General features: G+C 41.8%; 2 protein-coding genes across 16 annotated transcripts in view; one reads left to right on the top strand and one right to left on the bottom strand.

Moving 5' to 3' along the window:
• Nucleotides 1-5,417, top strand: part of ST3GAL4 (ST3 beta-galactoside alpha-2,3-sialyltransferase 4) — a 115,778-nt gene extending 110,361 nt beyond the window's left edge. For 14 of the 15 annotated variants that reach the window (XM_081333667.1, XM_081333658.1, XM_081333657.1 and 11 more), the window contains 2 exons: nt 464-607; nt 2,956-5,417. In XM_081333667.1, coding sequence (XP_081189793.1) covers nt 464-607; nt 2,956-3,204 — 393 coding nt within the window. In that variant the 3' untranslated portion in view covers nt 3,205-5,417. The remainder of the gene's footprint in view (nt 1-463; nt 608-2,955) is intronic. The other variant, XM_081333663.1, reaches the window with a different exon arrangement.
• A 5,938-nt stretch (nt 5,418-11,355) lies between these two features.
• The window catches only part of KIRREL3 (kirre like nephrin family adhesion molecule 3), a gene marked incomplete at its 3' end in the record, with an annotated part of 598,284 nt that continues 584,764 nt past the window's right edge, over nt 11,356-24,875 (bottom strand). Inside the window, exons 16-17 of the mRNA XM_081333655.1 lie at nt 17,363-17,449; nt 11,356-11,799 (exon numbers count right to left, since the gene is read on the bottom strand). Coding sequence (XP_081189781.1) covers nt 11,356-11,799; nt 17,363-17,449 — 531 coding nt within the window. The remainder of the gene's footprint in view (nt 11,800-17,362; nt 17,450-24,875) is intronic.

The following is a 24,875-nucleotide window of genomic DNA, read 5'->3' as shown; positions in this document are numbered from 1 at the left end:
TGGGGTGACCTGTTTTATAACCATCGCAACTTATGACCGTGATGGACAGACTTCATCGCTGTCTTAAATCGAGAACTACCTGTAAAGAGAAGAAAGGGAGAGACATATCCAAACTCGCAAATCCTATTTCTGTAACCTTAGAATAAAAGTAATTTGAGCTTGCCTGCTTTTAGTTCCCTGTTTCGTCTACCTTGGAGGGCTGACAACCTCACAACCCCAGTCAAGAGAATGCTTGTTCTGTATTTCTTGAGCATTTTTGACGCCAAAGAGTAGGAAGCCGCAGAGAACGTGAGGAACCAAACGGGAGATCAAGTGTGCAAATGGAACACCAAAATGCTTCTCCTAAAATTGGAGAAGTAGGTTTTTTTTTCTGCATTACTTTTCGTTCTCTCCTTATTTCACCAGGTTAGACACCTATGCTTTTGATGTGTGACTAATTTCCCTGTGTCTGCTATGTTTCCAGATTCGGAAGGGTTTCTGGAAACAGCCTCCCTTAATTTGGAATGCAAATCCTAAGCAAGTACGAATTCTGAACCCATATTTTATGGAGGTCGCAGCTGCTAAAGTGCTTAAGCTTCCAATGAAACAGTTGTGGAAGCTTAGAGAGGTAAGGAGAGATAGCCATATGTACATGTGTGGATGAGAGAGAGAGAGAGAAGAGAGAGAAGAGAGAATTAGAAGTATGAGTATGCAATGAAGGGATGGATTATTTCAGACATGTCAAACACAATGCCTGGGGGCCGGATCCGGCCCGCAACGTGGTTTCATGTGGCCCGCGAAGCCATCCTGGAAACAGTGAGGGAACGGCCTCCACTGCCTTGGCCCTGGCCCAGAGACCCTCCTCCTGCCAGAGACCCTCAGATCTCTCCCACTCCTGCCCAGGCCCCCATAGGCACCCTTGATGCGAACGATGTAGAGCTGGCCACGCCCACCCAGTAGGCCATACGCACTCTAGCCATGCCCACCCAGTAGGCCACACCCACCCAGGCCACACCCACCCGGCCCCCTGAGGGCAACCGCAATGCTGATGCGGCCCTCAATGAAATTGAGTTTGACACCCCTGGATTATTTGAATATGTGCTTTGAAGCCAACATCTTCTTTTTCTCACTTTGGGATATTCTTAAAATTGGGATCCAAAAGTGCTTTCCCACCCCCCCGGACTTTCCCCCCCCCCATAGACCAGGAGTGGGGAACCTTGGCTCTTTTATGACTTGTGGACTTCAACTCCCAGAATTCCTGAGCCACCCCTGCCACAGACACTTAAAATTGGGAATATTTCTAATTTGTGGATTTATAGGTAGTCCTTCACTGATGACTATAACTGATGACCCCTGATTCGCAGTCATAAGTTATTGCAATTGTAACTGGACCAGAATTTTTTATTTTTTACTTTTTGTTTGATGGTTGTTAGAGTGAAGGGTGGTTTTTTTTTTGCTGTTGTTGTTAAAGCAAATGTGGCATTCCTAAAGGAAATCTGATGATTAAGCAAATCCATTTTCCCTGGGGGGGGTGTTTTTGATGTGTTTTTTTTTGCCAGAAACCAGAAGTAAGCACCATAACCATAAAAAAAATAATAAAAAATAGTGATTACCTGACTGTGGCACGCTTTAAGTGGCTGTAAAGATGAGCCAGTTGCCAAGCACCCAACCTGCAATCACCTTACCACAGTGTGGATATGTGCAGCTAACATAACTTTTTTTTAAAAAGGTCATAAGTAGCTCTGGGGGGTGGGCTGTTGTAACTTTGAACAGTCATTAAGTTACTTGCTTGAAAATCTTAGGATTCTGCCCTCCTGCCACATGATCAGATAATTTCCATGACGGAAATTTAAACATTTATGAGGAAGTCTTCTGCTAGTTGTTATGTAACTGCATAACTACTTAATTTTGTTGTCAGCTGCACAATGACAATAAAAATATTGCATTCTGCATAGTCTTTAAAATCTGCACTATGAAAACAGATCCTGATAATCCATCTACTTGTTTCATTTTTTTTTAAACAAATGAGTCATCTGTAATATTTTTATTGAAGTTACTTCCTGAAGTCTTGGTTAACAGTGAGAAAATCTTTGTGAGACTGAAATAGGTCTTAAGTAAAAGTGTAGACTTTTCATGCTCTGCTTAGGCATTTCCCCTATAAATAATAGAAGCCAAATGATAATAAGATAGGCAAATAACTAATTTGAGTTAGGTTTACTATGATCAACTTTTCTTTATCCAAAGAGATTGAGGGAGATTAACGTCTCTGCGTAGCCACAAGCTTTACTGGACTATCTTATAGTAGTCACCCTCTTTCACGCTACCTCCTAAGATTGATCTGAAAATTAAAAGCCACGAATTGTTGAAAATATTGACCATGGCCCTTTAAAAAAATGGGCAGGTAATGAATTGAAGGAGTTTCTATGTATGTTGCTAGTAAAAAACTAAACTATTTTGCAAATCCTCTCTGGACAATTTAACCAGGGTTACTACAGATAGTCCTCGACTTACGATCACAGCTGGGCCCAAAATTTCTGTTGCTAAGTGAGACATTTATTAAATGAGCTTTGCCCCATTTTGCAACCTTCCTTTTGCGACAGTCGTTAAATGAATCACTGCAGTTGTTAAGTTAGTAACATGGATGTTAAGTGAATCTGGCTTCCCAATTAACTTCGCTTCTCGGAAGGTCGCAAAAGGGGATCACGTGACCCCGGGACACAGCATAACCGTCATAAATATGAATCAGCTGACAAGCATCTGCATTTTGATCATGGGACCATTGGGGGGATGCTGCAACAGTCGGAAGTGTGAAAAAACAGATGTAAGTCACTTTTTCCAATGCCGTTGTAACTTTGAATGCTCAACAAAAGAACTGTTGTAAGTTAAGGATTACCTGTGGATCATTTGTTCTGAAGTCTAAGTGAAGCCAGACTGCCATGTATGGAAGTCTCAGTTATCACATGTCTCTTACTCTAGAAACCAACAACGGGATTAGTGGCTATCACCGTCGCCTTGCACTTTTGCGATGTGGTAGATATTGCTGGCTTTGGATACCCCAGTTCAGATGACAAGAAGCAGAGTATTCACTACTACGAGCATGTTACAGTGAAGTCTATGGCTGTGAGTAACCTCATTTCTTCTCTTCTAAAGAAGATAAGGGAACTAATTCGTACCGAAACAGTTCCGGCCTCATATCTCTGTTTAATAGGTCGAGGGATATATTAGCTTCTTATCCATATACATAGTTTCTTTGCATGAGATGACATACATCGCGTCAATCCCAGTTTCACCGAACAGAGAAACTCTAGGTAGCAGCTGTAGAATGTGGTAATATTGTAAATCCATTTTAAAACAATACACTGCAAGTAGGCTGCCTTTTTTTTTGGGAAGCAGCCTACTGTAGTATGTTAGGATTCCAAAGTGGGTAAATCGGAAAGCCAGAGTTAATCGAAGATGCTCTGGTTTATGTGTTTATGCATTTTAAAAACAAACAAACAAAAATGGCCTGCTGCTTCTACTAATCGGTTTTCTCTTATCTTATTCCACAGTCTTCAGGGCATAATGTCTCCCACGAGGCATTAGCAATAAAACAGATGCTTGAATTGGGACTCGTCAAGAACCTCACTTATTTCTGATGTAAGATGGACAGCCTTTATGTTCACGTCGAGCTGGGCCTTGTGCCAACAGGACGAAGCCCTTTGTGGCTGGCCCATTTTAACCTATAGCCGTCCCTTCCATTCCAACGCTGACTGGTGCAGAGGCCTTGCAGTTCCCTGCAAACGGTGACCAGGCTGGATGGAAGTGTACGGCTTCTAAATGTGTTGACAGCTAGGGGTAGAAACAGTCCTGTACAGAACCTGGGTGATACCAGCAGTCAGAAGCTGGAGTCTTTCTTCCTTATTAAGCACTTGCCCTCCACAGAATCTTCTTCATTGGGATAGTTGCAGAATTTGCTTTGCCATCTAACTGAGAGGTTCCTGCATTCACCAGAGGCACCTTTGGAAGATGAGAGCTAAGTTGCTGTTGATGGGCCTCAAAGAAGATACGATGCAGTTTCCCATGGTGATAAAGTGATTGTCCCATAAGGTTGTTTCATTAATCATTCTTCCCTTCCTCGGTAAGCCAATAGATGGGCGGTTGTTTGTTATTTTATTTATCGTGTTGGATGTTACCCAACGGGCAAGAGGCAACTGAATGAAGGATTATTAGCTGTCTGCCACCTTGCTTCCCTGTCTAGATGAAGATGAGACAAAGTACGCTGGTTCAAGGCTCTGGGCAATGCAACCGTCGAGGATGCCCAGGTAGAGGAGATAGTGAAGTTTATTTCTCTCCCGTCTGATTGGTTGGTTTTAGAGACCAGGTTGTAAAGGAGACTACCCAACAGTATTTGCTGGTAGTTTTTATACTTAAAACAGTAGAGTTGAATGGACGTTTTATGGGTTTTTGTTTTTTTTCGGGCACAGACTCGGCCACAAAACCCTTCTGTGAAGGACATGTTGTTTTGCCCGAGTAGCACATACCTGATCTTAAATATAAGGAGTAGATTTCTTTCCTTCCCATCAAGTGGGGATGACTACCCAACCAGAATGGATGGACAATGCAAAAGAGCTATCCTGGCCATAGTTAAGCAAGAAAAGGAAGAGCAAGAAAAGGAAGAGAAAAATCTCTCTACGGAGAAGGAGTCGGCAGAACCCCAAAGCTACGCAGCACTTTTGCCGGTCTGTCCCGTGGTTAGGAAGGGGAACAATGGTCATTCAGGACAAAGGCTAATCTCAGGGGCCTGAAAGTGAAGGTTGTTTTGAAGGAAATTGCCTTTTCCTAGAGGTAGGGGAGGGCAAGCGGGGGGTTGGGGGGGGTCCAGGCATTTCAGATGTGCCAGTCTGATTAGGATTGGATGTGTTCTCTTCGTCCCCTTTAATCTCCAAGGTGGCATCAAAGTGTATTTACTGTATATCTTATATATATATATATATTAAGTGCACTTGTCAATCGAAAGCTCTGATTGAATACGGGAGACCTGGCAATCTCCTGCTTCTCCCTCGAGACGGAATCAACCGCGTAAGGTACAAGAAGACCACAAGACCACCCTCGCTGTACACCATCTCCATGTACTTGTGCAGCCAACGTGCCTTAGCCATCTTCGCAAGTGCCCGGATTTGAGGTGGCCTGCTGGCAATGCAAAACTCCAGCGGCTGAGACCAACTGATTCATTGCCAAGAAGATGGATTGCTGAGAAGGACTGCCCGTGGACTTGACATTTAAGACAGGGTTCCGGATTCCTCCTTGGAAATCGGGAGGAGGAAGGGATTGCTTATTCAATGGCGATTCCAAGGGGTGGGGGGTGGGGGTTGAATCCCACGAGGAAGTGTTGGATGTATCTTTCCTGGCCAAGCGATACAGCAGTGTTAAATAATTTAATAAATTTTAATTTAAAACAGTCCTTTGTGAAGTGCCTTTGTAACATTTATATTATACAGGCGGGGGGGTGGGGTGGGGAGGACACGTTTGCAGTCTTCCCATATCTGAGGGGCTGTCACAGACAAGAGGTGGAGGGCTGATTTCCCAAAGCACCTGAATGCAGGACAAGGGGTAATGGAAGCTTATCAAAGAGAGACAACTTACAAAAACTAAAAATTCTACATGCAGGGAGACATTTCCTGACAGTGAGAACAATCAATCATTGGAACGGCTTGCCGCCTGAAGTTGTGGGTGCTCCATCACTGAAGGTGTTAAAGAAGAGATTGGACAGCCGTTTTTTCCGAAATGCTATAAGGTCTCCTGCTCGACCAGGGGTTGAACTAGAAGGCCTTCAAGGCTCATCACAACTCTGTTACACTGTTCTTGTGCCTTTCCTTCAGGGGAAAAAGGTAGCACGCGTACAGTTGTAATGGACAGAAGGAATAACTTGGATGAACAGGAGGAAGAAAACAAATAAAAGAAATTTGAATCTGAGTCAGAGCATAACTTGAAAGACCCTCCCTAGTTCTGACAAAGGTAAAGAGCCTTGGTGGAGCAGTGGGCTAATGCCTCCTTAAGTAACACCAGCTGCCTGCAATTAGTGCAGGTTCGAGTCCCACCAGGCTCAAGGTTGACTCAGCCTTCCATCCTTCCGAGGTAGGTAAAATGAGGACCCAGATTGTTGGGGGCAATTAAGCTGACTTTGTAATAATGCCGCTTGGGGGGGGGGGCGAAAGCCCTAATAAGCAGGCATATACATAGAATGAAGGCTATTGCTAAGCACATTGATTTGTGCTTTAGATTGTAAGCCACCCTGAGTCTTCGGAGAAGGGCGGGATATAAATGGGATTAAAAAAAAAAGAGGGAGGGGGAAAACACATTTGGACATGAAAGATTATGTTACTATAACCTTATAATAAAAGTAGCATTAGCACGTGTAACTGGTTTCCCAGTTTGGTCTACCTTGAAGGGCTGACAGTAGCTCTCTAATTTATTTATATGTACATAAATCTTTGCAAAATAAGATATTTAGTGCCTAGAAAATTTTCCTCGTGGCTCAGCTCAGTTGTGACGGTGTCACTCCATGTAATGGAGAAGTTGGATCATCGGCTAGAGGAGCTCTGAATTTTCCTTTCATATATTTTATTCATATATTCATATATTTTACTTTCTTCCCAGCAGGGAAGAAGCAACGTTTCTCCCCCCCCATGTTAAAGTTGTAGAGAAGCAAAGAAAGCACTTGGAGCAAAGCGATGATGATGACGATGATGATACTAAAACACAGGTCTTTAAGTTGCCAAGGTTGGACACTTGTGCCCTAAGATATGTTGAGATTTCTCTTTCACTTCTCTGGATAGAACACAAAATATACCTTTTTGTATTTATGGGTTTTGGAAGCATTATGACCATTGGTAGAGAAGGAATATTTTGATCCTATTATTTTTCACGGCTTTGAATTTTGTGGCAGAATTCTTATGACATGTTTTCCTAAAGATATGCCAGCTTAATATGTCTTTTTTTTTCTGTGCCTAAGAAAAATCTGGCTACTGCATGATTCTAGCTGAGAGAGAACCACAGTGGAAAATTGACTAAAAGAGACATGCGATTATTTCCATTTTTCCCACTTTTAGGACAAACGCCACTTTTGCCCACTTCTTGGAAAGGAAGATTTTCGCAACTCACCTGTGTCTCTGCGCTGAAAGGATGGTTCCATGGGGTTTGGCTGCTACCTTATAGCTACTTGTTTGGTCAATAGGTTTGGGCAGACAGTCTGATGCTTTCTCATCCCCAAGCAATTTGGCCTTGTAAATGTTAACTTATGGAAGGAAGAGTGGGCGGCACAACAGAGCTATTGCTCGTGATTTTCCTCCGCGTATGCCTTCCTTTGCAAAACCAGTATAGTGTTTTTTAAAAATTATTATCTTGTTACAGTGGGTGCCCTCTCTCTTTCTCTGCTTCTGAGATAGGCCTTTCAACCAGGTTGTGAACATAGCACATGGCATTTGTGCATACCGGCTTCCTGATGAATTCCAGGTTTAGTGAAACCAACAGGCCCTCCCAAGGCTGCTCCTGAAACCAAGGTGTTAATTTGCAGCCAGTGTAACTGCCTATCACTGTGGCTTGTTATTAATGAACAACAGATGGTTGAGGAAATTCTTGCTTCAGACAGTAAACTCAACAAGATATATATATATATATATATATATATATATATTTTAAAAAGCAAAAAAAAATGCTTCCAAGCAGTTGGGTCTCTGAACAAGTCATTAACTGCTTGTGAGGGATGATCAGTTGCCAAGTATTTTCATATTACTCGAGCTTTATATATTATCGCTGAAGCCAATGGTGAAAGTCATTTAGCAGGCTTTCAGCTACAGCAGGGTTTCCGGCCATGGCAACCTTAAGACTTGTGGACTTCAACTCCCAGAATTCTGCATGGATGGCTGGGAATTCTGCGAGTTGAAATCCACAAGTCTTAAAAGTTTCCAAAGGTTGGACATCCTTGAGTTAGGAGTTTCCCTAAAGCAAGGTAGCGGTTGCAGTTTTTGGATGTGGCCTGTAGGTGGCAGTCGTAACCTGAATTTCCCAATTTTTAAAAAATTTCCAGCAACAGTAAAAAGTACCTTTATTTGTTTCTCTGAACTGGGGAGTGAGTATTCAACTTATTTCTTGTTCACTCTGCAAAGATGGTTGCAAAAAAATTAAACTCAAAAGAGTTTCCAAGGATTTCCTAAACAACAAAGGTCCAAATCATCTATCCCAAACCTTCGGAGAGACCAAAATGGTGGCTCGCTGGTCTGAAGAAGTCTTGACTGAGTAAACATTTAAAGCCTAGTTGACTGGCTGTAGGGAGGAAGCCCCAGGGTGACTGGAAGCGCTGAAGGTTATCCCTCCCTCCCTGTGCCATGAAACCCCCTATGGGCTGAGTAATCCTTTCTAAAAATTAAGTGCCTTGAAATTCTTAGTAGCTAATTTGCAGTTCCAATGTCATGCCATATTTGAGAAGTGGGCAATAGGCTTTAAGTGTAGCTTAATGATAGGGCACGCCCTGTATGAAAAAAGCATGTGTGTGGAAAACATCTCATCCTCTGCTGGCTGAATCAGAAAAGATTATTGTTTGTTAACTTCTATTGGTGAAGTTAGAAAAGAACCACCACTTGGACCAGGGGCCTTCAAACGTGGCCCTTTTATGACTTGTGGACTTCAACCCCCAGAATTCCTCAGCCAAGCACCCTGTGCCTGGCTGAGGGATTCTGGGAGTTGAAGTCCACAAGTCATAAAAGGGCCAAGTTTGAAGACCCCTGACCTGGACACTATGATAGCTGTAATTCTCAACAAGGGCAGCTTCTGAAGTTCAAAAGAAAGGGGGAAATCCAAGAGCTATGCACGCTTATGTACAATGGTCATGAAGGTACAGGATGCCATTTTTCCTGATCCGTAAGGTAGGTCCTAACATCCCCAAAGATTCTGGTTTAGGATACCAACATCTCTTTCCTGCATGTTCTCCAGAGAAATTAGGTTTGCTGTTTAGAGCAACAGATTGGGTTTCCCCCCCCCTAGGAGTGGTGTATCTATGTCCTCACATGATCCAAATTTTGATTTGTTTTCGTTGTTTTCCCTTGCCAGACCAGCTTTGATCTGAATTGCTTGTGAGACTAAACAAACTTTCTTCTCTGGGGCACATTGTATGAGAAAACACACACACACACACACACACACACACACACATGGATAAGAATTGGATTTGTTGATTGTATCATTGTGCCTGCTAGGTTTCAACTATTCATACTATCGAGTTTATTCCTTGTACAGAGGGCATTTTATTAGTTGGTGTGAATGGGTGCTTATAAGCTGCTAAGATCAAATGAAATCAGTGACTCGACCCACCAGTGAATGGTGCTTAGGGAAACGTCAGTTACGTGTACAACTGATCTCATTTGGCAAGTTCAGCCTCGTTTTGTCCTCCACTCTATGATTGAAGTCGTAGAGTGCTTTGATAGAACCAAGAAGCAATTGATGGAAACTAATCAAGGAGAGAACCAATTAGAACTAAGGAGAAATTTCCTGCCAGTGAGCACAATTAATCAGTAGAATGACTTGCCTCCATAAGTTGTGAATGCTCCGTCACTGGAGATTTTTAAGAAGAGATTGGACAACCATTTTGTCTGAAATAGTATAGGATTTCCTGCTTGAGCAGGGGGTTGGACTAGAAGACCTCCAAGGTCCCTTCCAACTCTGTTATTTTGTGAAGCTAAGACTGACAATGTATTTGCTCTCTACATCTGGGCAGTTGAAACTATGGTGATGTAACTAGTAGAAGAATATGTTTGAAGAAATGGGCAGGAGCTCCTGACTTTTTCTTCGAAAATCTTTGCACCTTTCTCACAGATTAAGCCCTGAATTCTGAAAGTAAGAAATCACAACAATGCATACGTTGCTTGTGCTAAATGCTGTGTGTGGTTTTCTCTTTTGGAACAGAGTTGTTTAAATCAGGCTGGTTTCCAAAGGACCCACCGCCATGGTGCTTGGAACAATTGTTGTATTAATCTTCCAGTTGTGCTGTTGTGGGGAAAGGGAGGGCACGGAATACAGAAGCAGCAGTAAGAAATGTTTTAAGTTCACTCACAGCAGCGGCCTGGTCTGGAAGGGTGTCTGCAGTGATTGTCACACGTCACTCAGAAGAGGACATCAGCCTTCCCTCCACCAAAGACAGCTCCTCTTAATCAAAATCAGAGTATGATGGACGGGCTGTAGGCATATCTGGGTGTTTTGCTGAGAAGCCACTCTTAAAAGTTCTCAACTCCGGTTTGTTGGTTTGTTTTTAGTCCAAAGACACATTGTAATATGATAAACACCAAACACCAAACAAAACGAAAGTCATTAAAAATAATAAAAGACCAGGATTAGCAGTCAGTGCACGTTATTACACCAATGGCTGTCCCCCTCCCCCTCACGCTGAAACTTCCTTAAGTTAAGCCACGTTGTTGGAGGTTGCTTTGAAGGACACAGCTCCCCACTCCCCCCCCACCCCTTATAATTTGCAAATGAGGCTAAGCAGCAGGGAGGGTGTCTTTGCTGGTGCAAGTTACAGCGGGCGGGGTTAAAGATGCACCTCCTCCAAAATGTCCACAGACAGGAATCGATGTCACTAAGCATAGAAGATTCAATATATCTTCAGGAACTGACCAAAGGCAGATGACCTGCCAGAGAAAGATAGCTTAGATGTCTCTCCTGGGCCAACCAAGGAGGCAGTTGGATGAACTGGGAAATACAAATTGTTGGTAGGTGATCGATGGTCATAACTACCTACAGATCTCCAAGGAGAGCATCTTGTTTGGTGGGGAAAGCAAGGATGCTTAGCCTCCCCTTTTTTCAGCCATGGATTGCTGTTACTCTTGCACAGGTGGGTTTAAAAGCCTGTCCTCCCTAAAAGAGGGGCAGAGGGATTTGTTTTCACCCTACAAGGTCTCCCAAATAAATTAATCTGTCCTTTCCCTTTTCTTTGTTCCCATCCTGCTTCCAAGCCTGGGTTTGCTTACAGGAAGGAAATGGGCATTGTGCTTAAGGTTAAGTTTGGGTTCAGCTGTGGTGAGTCCTTCCCCCTTGTGGAAGGGAGTCTAGGAAAGAAGGCATAGGTCTCTTTGAAGAGTTCTGTCTGCAACACAAGGCTTGGTCTAGCTCCCCCCACCTTGCCTTATTAGCCTTTACTCTAGAGAAGGGGAGAGGTGCTTTGTGGAGCTAAAGGTCACTAGAACACACATAAACTGGTCAAACAGCCTCCATCCCCCCAGGATTGGCTGACTTCAGCAGGGCCAGGATTCAGCTCAGGGGGGTCTCTTGTCCCGGTCGCTCGGCAGTCTATCCTATCCTCCTTCCCCCCCTCCCCATCGTGTCCATCGCCACTGTTGTCCTGTCCTTTCACACATGGGTCTGCATCCTCCTTTGCAGAGGCCGACTAGGGTCTGAGTTCTGAGAAGAGGACTGTGAATGATGAGAAGATGAGGCTGAAGCTTTGCTGGCCTTGTCAAACTGTACGTAGCCGTCCTGCTTGCCGCTGCTGCTGACGCTGCTGTCGCACTGTGTGTCCAGGAAGGAGCTGCTGTCACTCATGGAACCTCGTTGGAATTCCCTTTCACACAGCTCGATGGAGCTGCTCCCCATGCCCAAGATGAAGCGCTGGCTGTAGTCGTAGAGACGGTTCTGCCCACTCAGGGTGGTGTAGATGTTGGTGAAGGACATGCCAGTTGGTACACGCTGCTTGTTGGCTGGCCTCATCTCTGGCTGGCAACCTGAGAGAGAGATGGTGGGCGTGGAATGGTGGTCCTTGAAGGTGTTCACGCTGTAATAGCCATTCGTGGGATCCTGGAAAGAAGAAGGGAAAAAAAGTTTTATTTCTTGGATTCTGGCATTGCAATAGATGCCAGGTTGTGCAAGAGGAAGGCTTAATTGTTCATTGTTCAGATAAAAATTTTTGGCAAAATTTTCTCCTACAGAGAAAGAGGGGGGAAATGTTGTAAATTTTAATTAGCTGTTCCTTGCACAGATTCAGCTATCATCTATCTATGTATCATCTGTCTATTTATCATCTATCATCTTTCTATCATTTCTTTCTTTCATCTTTCTGTTTGTCATCTATCATCTTGCTGTCTATCATCTCCCTTTCATTATCTATCTATCTGTCTATCATCTTTCTAACTATCATCTCCTTTTTCATCTTTCTATCATCTTTCTATTATCTATCTCCTATCTATCTATCTGTCTGTCTATCTATCTATCTATCTATCTATCTATCTATCTATCTATCTATCTATCTGACTCAGTGGGTTAGGACGCTGAGCTTGTCGATCAGAAGGTCGGCAGTTTGGCGGGTCGAATCCCGAGTGCCGCGTAACAGAGTGAGCGCCTGTTACTTGTCCCAGCTTCTGCCAACCTAGCAGTTCGAAAGCACGTAAAAAATGCAAGTAGAAAAATAGGGACCACTACGGTGGGAAGGTAACAGCGTTCCGTGCACCTTTGGCGTCCAGTCATGCTGGCCACATGACCACGGAGACGTCCTCGGACAAGCGCTGGCTCTTCGGCTTTGAAATGGAGATGAGCACCGGCCCCTAGAGACGGAAACGACTAGCACGCATGTGTGGGGGAACCTTTACCTTTACCTTTATCTATCTCTGTCTACTGTATATCTCATCTCTCTCCTATCATCTAATACCATCTATATCCACCTGTATCTTCTGTCATCTCTCATCTATGATTATTTTTCCATTAAGAATGATCAGTGTATGTTCTGTAGAGAAGGCAACTGTATTCCATCTTGTGTGGACTGAAATTAGGAATTTTATAGGTACAGAATTTAAGTTTTGAAACGGAAGATAGACTTCCCTCCCTAAGAGATGCCATTCTCTGGCCTAGTCACTTCTGATCAATCTTAGAAATGCCACTACGGTTTTATTCTCACTGAAAGAAAGGAACACTGTGCATTCCTGCAACATTTCACCTGTGCCTGTGGGCAGCCGTTCCACAGGGCGCCCGGTAAGTGAAATAAGAATCTGCAAAGATATTTATTATCAGTAATTTGAAATGAGAAGTTGTGATAAATGGATCAGGCCAAAAATATATGATAGCATAATTGATTTTCAGTGGAAATGGATCGTTATTGGTTCAACATTTCTAGCCTACGTATTGGTATAACTTATAGCTATATAATTTCATATAGTAAAAATTCTGCTTCTCTGTGATTATATGTTCAATTCGCCCTGCGTATTATGGGGTCTGTGATGCCTTTCATGAGAATAAATAAATGCACAGGTCTTGGAGAGCTTGCTTTTTTCATGGTAAAACACTCCAATTTTTGTTTTGAATCACTGTGTGAAATTCACCTATGCGGTTTTGCATTTAGTAATATAATCCCACGTTAATACACAGTTGTACTTATGCTTTCATACCTCTATATTTGAGAAACAATGTAAGTATGAAACATGCACATCAAACATTTAGAAACACATCAAACACGCCTCTTAATGTGTGCTTATATATGCTGAATAGAAGTTACGGATCCCCCTGAAAGATACATGGGAAGAAATGGGGTCATAGAGGTAAATTGCAATGGGGCCTTTTTCATTTCTTCCTTTGTAATTGCAAATAATTGAATTTCTATTTTGTGAATACTTGAAATGTCTACACATATTAAATGGAGATTCTCAGGTTTTTAAATCTACTTTTGCCAATTTTTTTTTAAAAAACAATCATCTCTAAATGCAAATAAACATAATTGACGGAGACACTTTTAAGAGAGATTGGTGAACGCTTAATGTGGAAGCTTAGTGACCTCCAGATGCACTTAAAAACTGTAGTGATTCACTTAGCAACTGTGGCAAAAGGGTTGTAAAATGGGGCAAAACTCATTTAACAACTGCCTTGCTTAGCGATGTAAATTTTGGGCTGAGTTGTGGTTGTAAGTTGACAACCACCTGCAAATAAATAACAAAATTGTCTGCCCCATAATTCTCCCAAGCCTGCCATTCTAATATTCTCTCTCAAATATTCTTCCCTTTCATCGGACAGAGCTTTAGCCCAGTTGGAAATCTGGCAAAGAAAACTGCAGTTTCCCCCACAACGATGAAGGCATTGCTCCTATTACCATGGAAACTATTCAGATAAAAATGTTGGCACATCCTATTAATTGATCAATTAATCCCACCATCTCTCTTTTCCTTCCATCTTTCTCTAGAAAGGAATGGGAGGCAAATGCTGCTCCTTTGTGGGTGGGGAAAAAAATATAAAGCTGCAGGGATTGACTTGGGATTTGTTTCAAGGCAGAAGAACGTAAGATGGCGAAGAGTTTGCTTGAAGATAAAGGCCTTCAGGTTTCAAAGGAGAGAGCCAGCTTTTCGAAGCTCCACTTCTTCCTGTGCATGCCTGGAAAAACTGTGTAGAAAGCTTCATTTAAGAAGTGGGGCGGGGAGGAACTTGAAGACGTTACCATCCAAAGAGATTTGGGATTTTGTGATTGCATAAAGGAAGCTGGCCAAAAGGGAAAGCAGATTTTTAACAGAAAGACAGGGCTGGTTTACTGGAGATAAAATATATTCCCTGGCATTTTTAATCACTAGAACATCCAGCTTTGCAAAGTTATGGAGATATACTGTTGCACTGTAGTAAAATGCAGGCTTTCTATCCAGAATTACACTTCCCAAATTACATTTCCAGCATCCCAAAACTGAACTGATTTAGATCTGAAATCCGGGGAATCTACTGCTTTTCCATTGTGTCCTTTTCTAACGTTCTGCCTCCAGAGGTGGATGATCACTCTAATAATTGTCACTTCTCATGGATAATTATCCTATTGAATGGGAATCATGGGAATTGCTTGCTGGATATTACAGCAGAAAGAAGATAACTTCAGTAAACAATATTGAAGTGGGTAGACCAAGACAATGAATCAATTCAAGGCTGTTGCTTTTCTCCCCACTCTTTGAACAGGAGATGGCATGGAATCCAAATGGGAGCATCGCCCAGGACTGGTGCAGCATCTTTAAGTTCTTAACCTATACAGCAAGGGTCTCCAAACTTGGCAATCTTAAGGCTTGTGGACTTCAACCTCCAGAATTCCTCAGCCAGCTATGCTGGGAATTGAAGTCCACAAGTCTTAAAGTGGCCAGGTTTAGAGACCTCTGCTATAGTATAATGATGCTGAAGTGCCAAAGTGAGAGTGAGTAAGGAGTAACAACTGACAGAATATTTGTACCTCAGGATTTAACTCTGTGGTTCCTTGATGCTCTCTGAGCTTGGTGCACTGCTTACCACTCTCAATGTTACCTAGATGGGTAAAGAAACATCTGCAAGGAAACGGCCAGCTCAGAGAACACCAAGGACCCCACAATAACAAAGGAGTATAGAAAGCAAGGGAGACTTAAGTTGTTTCTGATTCTGGATGAAAGACTAGACTAGACTAGACTAGACTAGACTAGACTAGACTAGACTAGACTAGACTAGAATAGACTAGAATAGAATAGAATAGAATAGAATAGAATAGAATAGAATAGAATAGAATAGAATAGAATAGAATAGAATAGGAGCTGGAAGGGCTTTGGAGGTCTTCTATTCCAGCCCCCTGCTCAAGCAAGAGAACCTATACCATCTCAAACAGATGATTGTCCAGTCTCTTCTTAAAAATCTCCAGTGATGGAGCGCCCATGATTTCTGGGGGCAAGCTGTTCTACTGCTTGATTGTCCTCACTGTCAGGAAGTTTCTCCTTAATTCCAAGTTGCTTCTGTCTTTGAGCAGTTTCCAACCATTGTTTCTCATCCTTCCCTCTGGTGCTCTGGTGAACAACCTGGTCCCCTCTGTCTTGGGGCAGCCCCTTAGATACTGGAATAATAATAATAGCATACATTGTGCTGCTAAATAAATACATCAAAGCTCTGGTGCTCAACAATACTGTTACTTACAGTACAAATGGATGGCTCTACTAAATTGTGCAACTTGTATGCATATTCATGCATCTCCCTTTAAAACAATACATTGCAGAGATGCAGAAATGGCAACTTTTTTCAAAGAAGGAAATAGTTGCAGCCTTGCAAGTATTATGACTATGAAATGCCGTTTCATAGGGAGAGCTGTTTCTTCTCTCTTCCTGTGAAGAAGAGTTGAAGTAGACTCTCCTGAGGTCTCAGATCCAGCTAAATGGTTATGGGCAGGACTGACTGCTTCAACTTTCTTGAAACTTGCACTCCTTGTACCCATCCTACAGGTATCCCTCAGCTTCCAAACCCATGATTTTAGCAACACAGGCAGGGTTCTTGGGAATGAAAACCTTCTTATGTGTCAGAAATTTCTCCTTGGTTGACCTTACTCCAAAAGAGCTAACGAATGTAAAGATTAGTTTGGGTGGAGTCTTCCTGTGTGAAAATCTTGAGTGTAAGAAATGCTGGACTTGCACATCTGTAAGGTAAAGGTAAAGGTAAAGGTTCCCCCGCACATGCGTGGTCGTCTTTTCCGACTCTAGGGGCCGGTGCTCATCTCCGTTTCAAAGCCGAAGAGCCAGCGCTTGTCCGAGGATGTCTCCATGGTCATGTGGCTGGCATGACTAGATGCCAAAGGCGCACGGAACGCTGTTACCTTCCCACCATAGTGGTCCCTATTTTTCTACTTGCATTTTTACGTGCTTTTGAACTGCTAGGTTGGCAGAAGCTGGGACGAGTAACAGGCGCTCACTCTGTTACGTGGCACTCGGGATTCGACCCGCCAAACTGCTGACCTTCTGATCGACAAGCTCAGCGTCCTAACCCACTGAGCCACCTTGTCCCTGAAACCTAGCCAATTACGCTCTATATCTGCTGTTCAAATGGGTCAATGCTGCCTTTGTTATTTATGACCCCTAAACTGGATCCAGAGTACCCCTCTTGATTTTCCTCTGTTTTAAGTTTCCCTTGTTGTATTCCTGACTAGGTTAATTGCTTATGCTCTCATTGAACAAAACAGCAACCTATTCAACCTGTGTCGCTGAGCTTTAGGACCAATTTAGTATCTTGTTACAAAACCAAATGAGAATGCTATTGAGGATACTGCTTAAGCTGATCTGCAAGAAGTTCAGAGAAGGTGAAATTGTTCCCATCCATAATTCTGAAAGTCCTTGACTTTGGTTTACATCAATCTCTCTTGATTTTGTTGACTTTGCTGAATTTCATGACTAAAGGTTACACCTGTGTAAATCATTTCTTTCTTTCTTTTTTAATTTTTCAGGCAGTGGAATTGATAACAACGATGCTGTGTTGCTTAAATCTAATTTCTCTGGCTTAGCTTGTTTTACACAGCAATAAAATCCCCTCCTTATTCCCTGGCAGATTCAGATAATCCCTGGGAAAAATCAATCCCCACTTTGGTCATCTGCATAGCTAAAGCTGAATGCTGTAATCTTGAAATTACCTTCAAATTCTGGAATTCTTTTTCTTCCTCCTTCAGCACCTCCAGTTGTTTAAGGACTGAATCTTGCTGGAACTCACTTCTGTCCATCTATGGTTAAAGGGAAGCAGATGCTGAGTCAAAGGAACCAAGCACTAACAAATCTCAACCCCAAACTTAGCAAATTGGATTCGAGCACTGGAACGAACCAAAATCCCCGTGTTCCCTTTCAGCCTATTATCAATAGTTATAGTATACATTGTGTACTATTACTATTATCAAAGTCTGATCTCACCATGGGAGTTCCACCTGTAGACCTCCTTCTAGCATCTCCATTTAAATGTCTATGAAGATTCTCAGACATCCAGGTCCTGGTTGCCCCAGAGGTGCTTTTTCAAAAGGCTGCTGGACTTCTCTTTGTTTCCCCTTGAAGACATTTCATTTCTCATCCAAGAAGCTTCTTCAGTTCTGACCAATCCTTCCATTCTCCACCATTCAGTCAGCTTCTTGGATGAGAAGTGAAATGTCTCTCAAAAGTCCAGTTGCCTTTTGAAAAGGCACTTTTGGGTCCTCCGTTTAAAGATTTATGCACAAGGGATACTGAGGCAATGACATCACCAAGAGCTTTTTGCAGTCCTCCTACTGGCCATTGAAGTCTACTGAATATGTCTCAACCCACGGAAAACTGGCATGTTGCTTCTCTAATGCACATTTACCTCTTTTGGTGCTGAGTGTCCTGAGATACGTAGACCTGCTGTCAGGATTTAAAAACTTAAACTTGCCTAGGAAGGGTGGAGTGGCTCTGGGGTGGGGGGTGGGGGTGGGGGTAAGAAGCTATTAAATGTATTGGCCATCTGTTTCCATCACAACTCTAGGCGGTATACTACATGAAACAAGTCAAAGAATGAATACAAATAACAGTGCAAAAAAGCAAATATCTAGGCAGGGGAAAACACACAAATTCTAACACCCCACCCCACAAGAGGTTTACATCTTGTGTAGACCAACGCCTGTGGGAAAACCCTAGTTTTAAAGTTGTTTTTTTTAAAAAAAAGCAGGGAGAAAAAAAGAGCAAATGAATCTCCAGGGCTATGCTATTCCACATGGCCTTAGTGTTCACTGGAAGAAGAAGAAGAAGAGGCATCTGAAGTGTTTTGCATTCAACTATTAGGAGAATCTGTCCTTCTCTTGGCTTGTTTGTTTTTCCCATTATCATGTTTTAAAGGCTGCTTTCACTTTAATTCAATAGATGGATCTGTAAACAGCAGCCTATTCTCCCAGCCTCATTAGTTTTTCTGCAAAGGATGCTTCTGATTGGGGGCAAAGTCTATGTTAATTAGAATATGGCTTTAATTACCCTTCTTTCAGGAAGGTGGGCCTGGATGAGACTTGAATACTTATTGGGCAATTTCTCTGTTGCCTTTTATCTTCCCTAGATATTGATCGCTGTAGCCTTCACGTTTCCTCTTTTGCCATTGCAAGACTGAAGCTTCTAATGGAATTACTGTTTCGGAATGCCCCGGCTAATCGAAAATCTAAATCTATAATACAGCACTGATTGTTGCCTGACTTCTAACGTGTCTTTCTTTTAAAGCCTTGGCAAAAGAAGGTGGAAATGCTTCCCTAAAGCAGTTTCTGTAGATATGCTAGAAAGCTTTTGGTGCAGCTATTTGATGCCATAAATTAAGGTGTCTCAGGTTTATCTGGCTGAGAAAGAAACAGCAGCCAGTGGTAATATCTGTTGATGGAGCAGACTAAATATGGGTATCATAAAGTGTTAAATCCAGGCTGGGTAGAGATGGAAAAAAATCTACACCACATTGTTTTTTCAGGGGTGTCAGCTTGTGCCAATCCTCAATAGTTCTATTTTTAAAAAAAATATTTTTAAATATTTTATTAATATTAATTTTAGAATTTTGACAAATTCTTCAAAATAATCAAATTTTAAAAAAATCAAAATAATTTTAGAACTGCTTTGGGACACACAAGGGTTCATAATACCCTTTTGCCCCATTAAAGCAGCTGCTTCTTTTTCAATTTTTTTCACACCAGCTCTGAAAGCTGTGATGTACACTCCAAGCAAAATCCTTGTGTCCATAAATGTGTTTAATCAACCAGGAGGAACTTTTCAAGCAACCACACAAGTCTGGGCCAAGCAGGACTGTTTTTAACAATTAAAAAAAAGTTTTATATACTTGTGGGTGTTTGAAACACCTCTTTTGAAGAATTTGCAAGACCTATTATTTCTGTAGGTTTACTGAGAGGGAGATGATGTTGGCAAAAATAGTGGGATTCTGTATCTCAAGGACTGGGCTTGGCTGCATTACTTTTCTTAGTCCTAAAAAGAAGAAAATAGTTTGGTGAAATGGTTGGGGCACCAGGCTAGAAACCAGGAATTTGGGAGTTCTAGTTCAACCTTGGGCACAAAGCCAATCTCTCTCTCAGCCATAGGAAGAAAGCAATGGTAACCCACTGCTGAAAAATGAGACAGGATAGATAGATAGATAGATAGATAGATAGATAGATAGATAGATAGATAGATAGATAGATAGATAGATAGATAGATAGACAGACAGACAGACAGACAGACAGACAGACAGATAGATAGATAGATAATATAGATAGACAGGCAGACAGACAGAGAGACAGAGACAGACTGAGACATGATAGATAGATGATAGAGACAGAGACAAACATGATAGAGGGAGAGACAGACAGATAGACAGAGGCAGAGTGACAGACAGACATGATAGATAGATAGATAGATAGATAGATAGATAGATAGATAGATAGATAGATAGATAGATAGATAGATAGAGATAGAGGCAGAGACAGACAGACATGGGGGAGAGAGAGAGAGAGAGAGAGAGAGAGCGACCGACAGACTAGATAGATAGATAGAGAGACAGACCGACAGACTAGATAGATAGATAGATAGATAGATAGATAGATAGATAGATAGATAGATAGATAGATAGATAGATAGATAGATAGATAGATAGATGATAGATAGATAGATAGATAACAAAATGAATGGGTAGGTTGAGATAGGCCCCCAATCACTTACACCCCTGAAACATGCTAAAAAACATTTGGAATGACTAGAGCATCTAAACACAGAGAACCACAGTTAAATAAACAAACGGTTTTCATCCATGACCATGTTTTCACCGTACTTTCTGCTTTACAGAAGATGTACATTGATGCAGTTTTGAGATGCAATCAGCAGATGGCACTGTTGCCCTCTGAACTTAATTTGCTTTCTCTCTCTTGAGCCTCTGTCCCTTAGAGCAGAGTTAGATCCAGAAAAGCACAGTTGTTCACAAAGCAGAAACCCCATGAGTTAATTTATAATTCTAGAATTAAGCCATTCATTAGTGTGACCTTTAATAAGGTTTACACTGAGGCTTAGCTCAATACCATCTCACTTCATCAACGAACAGTGGGAAATTCATTTATTTTCCCCCCCTCTCTCCGTATAACATCTTCCGTCTTCATCGACGGCCCGGTTTTGCCCCTTGAATTCCTGCTGTAAATAGGCAGCGTGGGAAGGTTGATTTCTTTCTGTGTTTGCTTGTTTTTAGAAAGTCTGCAGGGTGTACAGGCTTCAGCTGCCTGAAGTTCCTGATGATCCTGGGAAGCTCTGCATTGCATTGCAGTTGAAAGGGGAAAAATGTAGGATCCTACAGTTTCTACAGAGCAGTGTTTTGACTGAGGGGGGAGGGGAAGGGAGAAATCTGCTGGTGATTGACTCAAAGTGACCCAGCTGGCTTTTATGCATGAGGCAGGACTAGAACTCACAATCTTCTGGTGATTGGCCCAAAGTCAGCCAGCTGACTTTCATGCCCAAGGAGGGTCTAGAGCAGAGGTTCCCAACTTTTTGGGCACCAGGGACCGGTTCCGTGGAGAGAAGTTATTCCGTGGACTGGAGGGGCCGTGGTTTCATATACTGCCTGCATCCCATGGATGGGGCTTTGCTTGTTTGTGAAGGCCAATTGCTGGCATGCCGTGGCCTTGTACCAGTCCACATACCGGGGATTGCAGCTGTGTGCTGCAGCTGCCAAAAATCCAACACAGGGTATTAACAGAGGGATAGAATCAAGATCATGTGAAGTATTAATACTACTTTGTAATGCTTTGGTAAGGCCATACTTGGAATACTGCACCCAGTTTTGGTCACCATAGTGTAAAAAAGATGTTGAGACTCTAGAGAGAGTACAGAGAAGAGCAACAAAGATGATCAGGGGACTGGAGGCTAAAACATATAAGGAACGGTTGCTGGAATTGGGTATGTCTAGTGTCTAATGAAGAAAAGGATGAGGGATGACATGATAGAAGTCTCCCAATATCTCAGGGGCTGCCCCAAAGAAGAGGGAGTCAAGCTGAAGGCAGGAGAAGAAGCAACGGATGGAAACTAACCAAGGAGAGAAGCAACCTAAAACTAAAGAGAAATTTCCTGACAGTTAGAACAATTAATTGGTGGAACAACCTGCCTCCAGAAGCTGTGAATGCTCCAACACTGGAAGTTTTTAAGAAGAGACTGGACAGCTATTCTGTCTGAAATGGTATAGGTTTCCTGCCTGAGCAGGGGGCTGGACTAGATGACCTCCAAGGTCCCTTTCAACTTTATTGTTGTTATTGTTATTGTTATTATTATTATTGTTTGTTGTTGCTGCTGCTGTTGTTGCTGCTGCTATTATTATTATTATTATTATTATTATTATTATTATTATTATTATTATTATTATTATTATTATTATTATTATTATTCTCTCAGTCTCCCAGTTTCTAGCCTGGTGCCTCACCCACTAGAACAAACCAGTTCTCCAAAATTAGATGCAAGTAGGATGTTTTCACCCAGACTTTGTTTCCAGGTTTGCCCATGAAAATGGACATGTGCAACATCAGAGCATACACTCGTATATTGATTTATCCTTTCTAAACATTTCTCACTGGCCCTCCTGATTTTCCTGGCTAAGAGAAGAGAACCGTTGACTTCTCCTGCTATTGTTTATCAGCAGTTGCTAGACAGATGCTCCCTCTGAGATGACATATAATCAAGAGCTATTTCCAAACGTTGAATGTTTGATGGATCTTGTAGGGGTTTTCCGCCCCCTCAACTGTTTTCTGTTTAGCAAGAAGAAGGGAATGGAAACAGGGCCCAAAGACAAATACTGTTTTCCACAATTCGTTGCTGAGGAAAGCATTGATTTTTCTCTTTAGGCCTTGCAGAAATTTAATGGACTACATAAAACGGAGAGTTTGATCAACTACATCCTTACATAAAACAGAAGAATCATCACAGGGAAAAACCTTTGAGCGATTCCGAGCTTTGGTCATACAACACGGGTTTTTCAACTGGAAAAGGGGGCCAAGACATGAAGTTTCTGAGGCAGCAAAGAGACAAGAAGATGCTGATTCAGTTCTGAAGAAGAACAGGAACAGAACACGAAATGCGGGGATTTATTTATTCCAAATGCTGATCTGCTGCCTGAATCTCTAAGCACCTTGGAGCAAAATCGCAGATTGCATTCAAATACCAGAATCCATATCTGAAATTTAAAAATTTTTGAAGAAAAAAAATTAATACAAGCAAGTAATGGGTAGCTTTCTACTGAGTGCCCATCTCAATAAAAAAGTTTGCACAGAGGCGGCCCTGTCATGAACAAAGAAAAGGTATCCGCAGCAAAGTAGGGTATTGATGGAAATTCTAACCCTACGTTATTATTTTGCACAGGACTCAGGACACAAAAGACTTGTATCCAGAATTTGTAGTATGTTCGTTTCTAGTTGATTCTATACAGTATTGTTCATGTGGCATTCTTCAGAATCACATTTCCAAATCTGAGGAATGTTTCCAGAATTGAACTGGAGATGGATCTAAGAGACTTACAAAAAAGGTTATAGGAAACGGTTTTAATTTAACAGATTGGAAAAATCCCTAGATGAGGTTTCCTTTAATGCTGTATGGGGAGGAAGATTTTGTTTCTTTAGTCCTCCAGTCATAATATAGATCCCTGCTACCTATATTTCTTTTTAGATTGGGAAGGAATGCCTACAGCCTAATAATTCATTTGAATATGAATGGGCTTTCTGTGAAAAGAAGTCAGAAGATGGGGACCAAATGGTAGAAAGCAGAGGGAAAGACTACAGGAGACCAACACCACCATCTAGTCTTCTGCCGTTTTTTAGTTTGGACATAAACATAAGCATAAGTCCAAAATTCAAAGCAAGACTAAAAAGTTAAGGCTCTTTCCATGCATGATCAGTGCTTTTCAAACAAGGCAACGTTAAGAGGTACAGCCTTCAACTTAAAGTTGCCATCTTTGAGAAACCTGGGTCTAGAACCTGTCCAGATACCAACTGGTTAATTACTGTCCATGGCTGTCCCAAAAGTGCTTTTTCAAAAGACAACTGGACTTCCTTTGTTTTTCCTCAGATGTTTCCCTTTTCATCCAAGAAGCTTCTTCATTTCTGACAGTTCTGAATCCATTCTGTCAGAACTGAAGAAGCTTTTGGGATGAGAAGGGAAACCTCTTTAGGAAAAACAAAGAAAGTCCAGTTGCCTTTTTGAAAAAGCATCTTTGGGGCAATCATGACCTGGATGACTGAGAATCTCCATAGGCTTATTGCCCACGGAGTCATCCTACAAATACTAAATAATTTGATTCTATCCATTCTTCCCATTCTAGGAAATTGGACTAACCGTGAATTATTCTGTACATGCATTGCTGCAAAATAATCACAGATATCCCATTGTATTTCCAATAGAGATGCTTGTTTATATCCATTTCCAGAAGGTTTAAGTCTATGAATGTGTTAAGTAGCATTTCCTGGGCAGACCAGCCTTCTCCAAAATGTGGACTCCAGTATGACAAAAATTGTTCCAAGGTGATTTCAAGAACTGGCATGTAAGATTCATAAATAATGGGAGGCCAGCAATGCCAAAAGCAGAGAAAAAAAAACCAGAGTCAATTTACTTTAACTATACAAGAATATTAGAGAGTGTGTTTGTAAGGTCATTGACAAAAGCAGCAAAGGATGAAATTAATTACAGCTCTAAAATCAATGTGGTCTTGAATGGTGGATTTATTTAAAAATCATTGACAGAATAAAAGAAAGACAAACAATAGCTTAAAAGGGGCAAAACACATATTTGGTGTTTGTGATGTGTTGCGTGCATGAATACACATATACAAGCATGCTTCACTTTGAGTTATCAAGTATAGCTTCACAGCAACAAGAGTTGAAAATGTGCATAGAAGTTAAAATAAGACAATCAAGGTTTTTTAGAAGCTGGAATTTGTGCCTGAATGTCTGTGCAGAATTGTAAAATATGCACCAGGCATTAAACAATAACATAATAGCAGAGTTTGAAGGGACCTTGGAGGTCTTCTAGTCCAACCCCCTGCTCATTTCATACCGTACCATTTGAGACAAATGGTTGTCCAATCTCTTCTTAAAAACCTCCAGTGTTGGAGCACACTGAAGGCAAACCATTACACTGATAATTGTTCTAACTGTCAGGAAATTTCCC

This window comes from Vipera berus (assembly GCF_964194415.1).
Source record: "Vipera berus genome assembly, chromosome: 8".
Lineage (NCBI taxonomy): Eukaryota > Metazoa > Chordata > Lepidosauria > Squamata > Viperidae > Vipera > Vipera berus.
The sequence above is the reverse complement of the archived record's forward strand: the minus strand, read 5'-3'. Positions and strand labels throughout refer to the sequence as shown.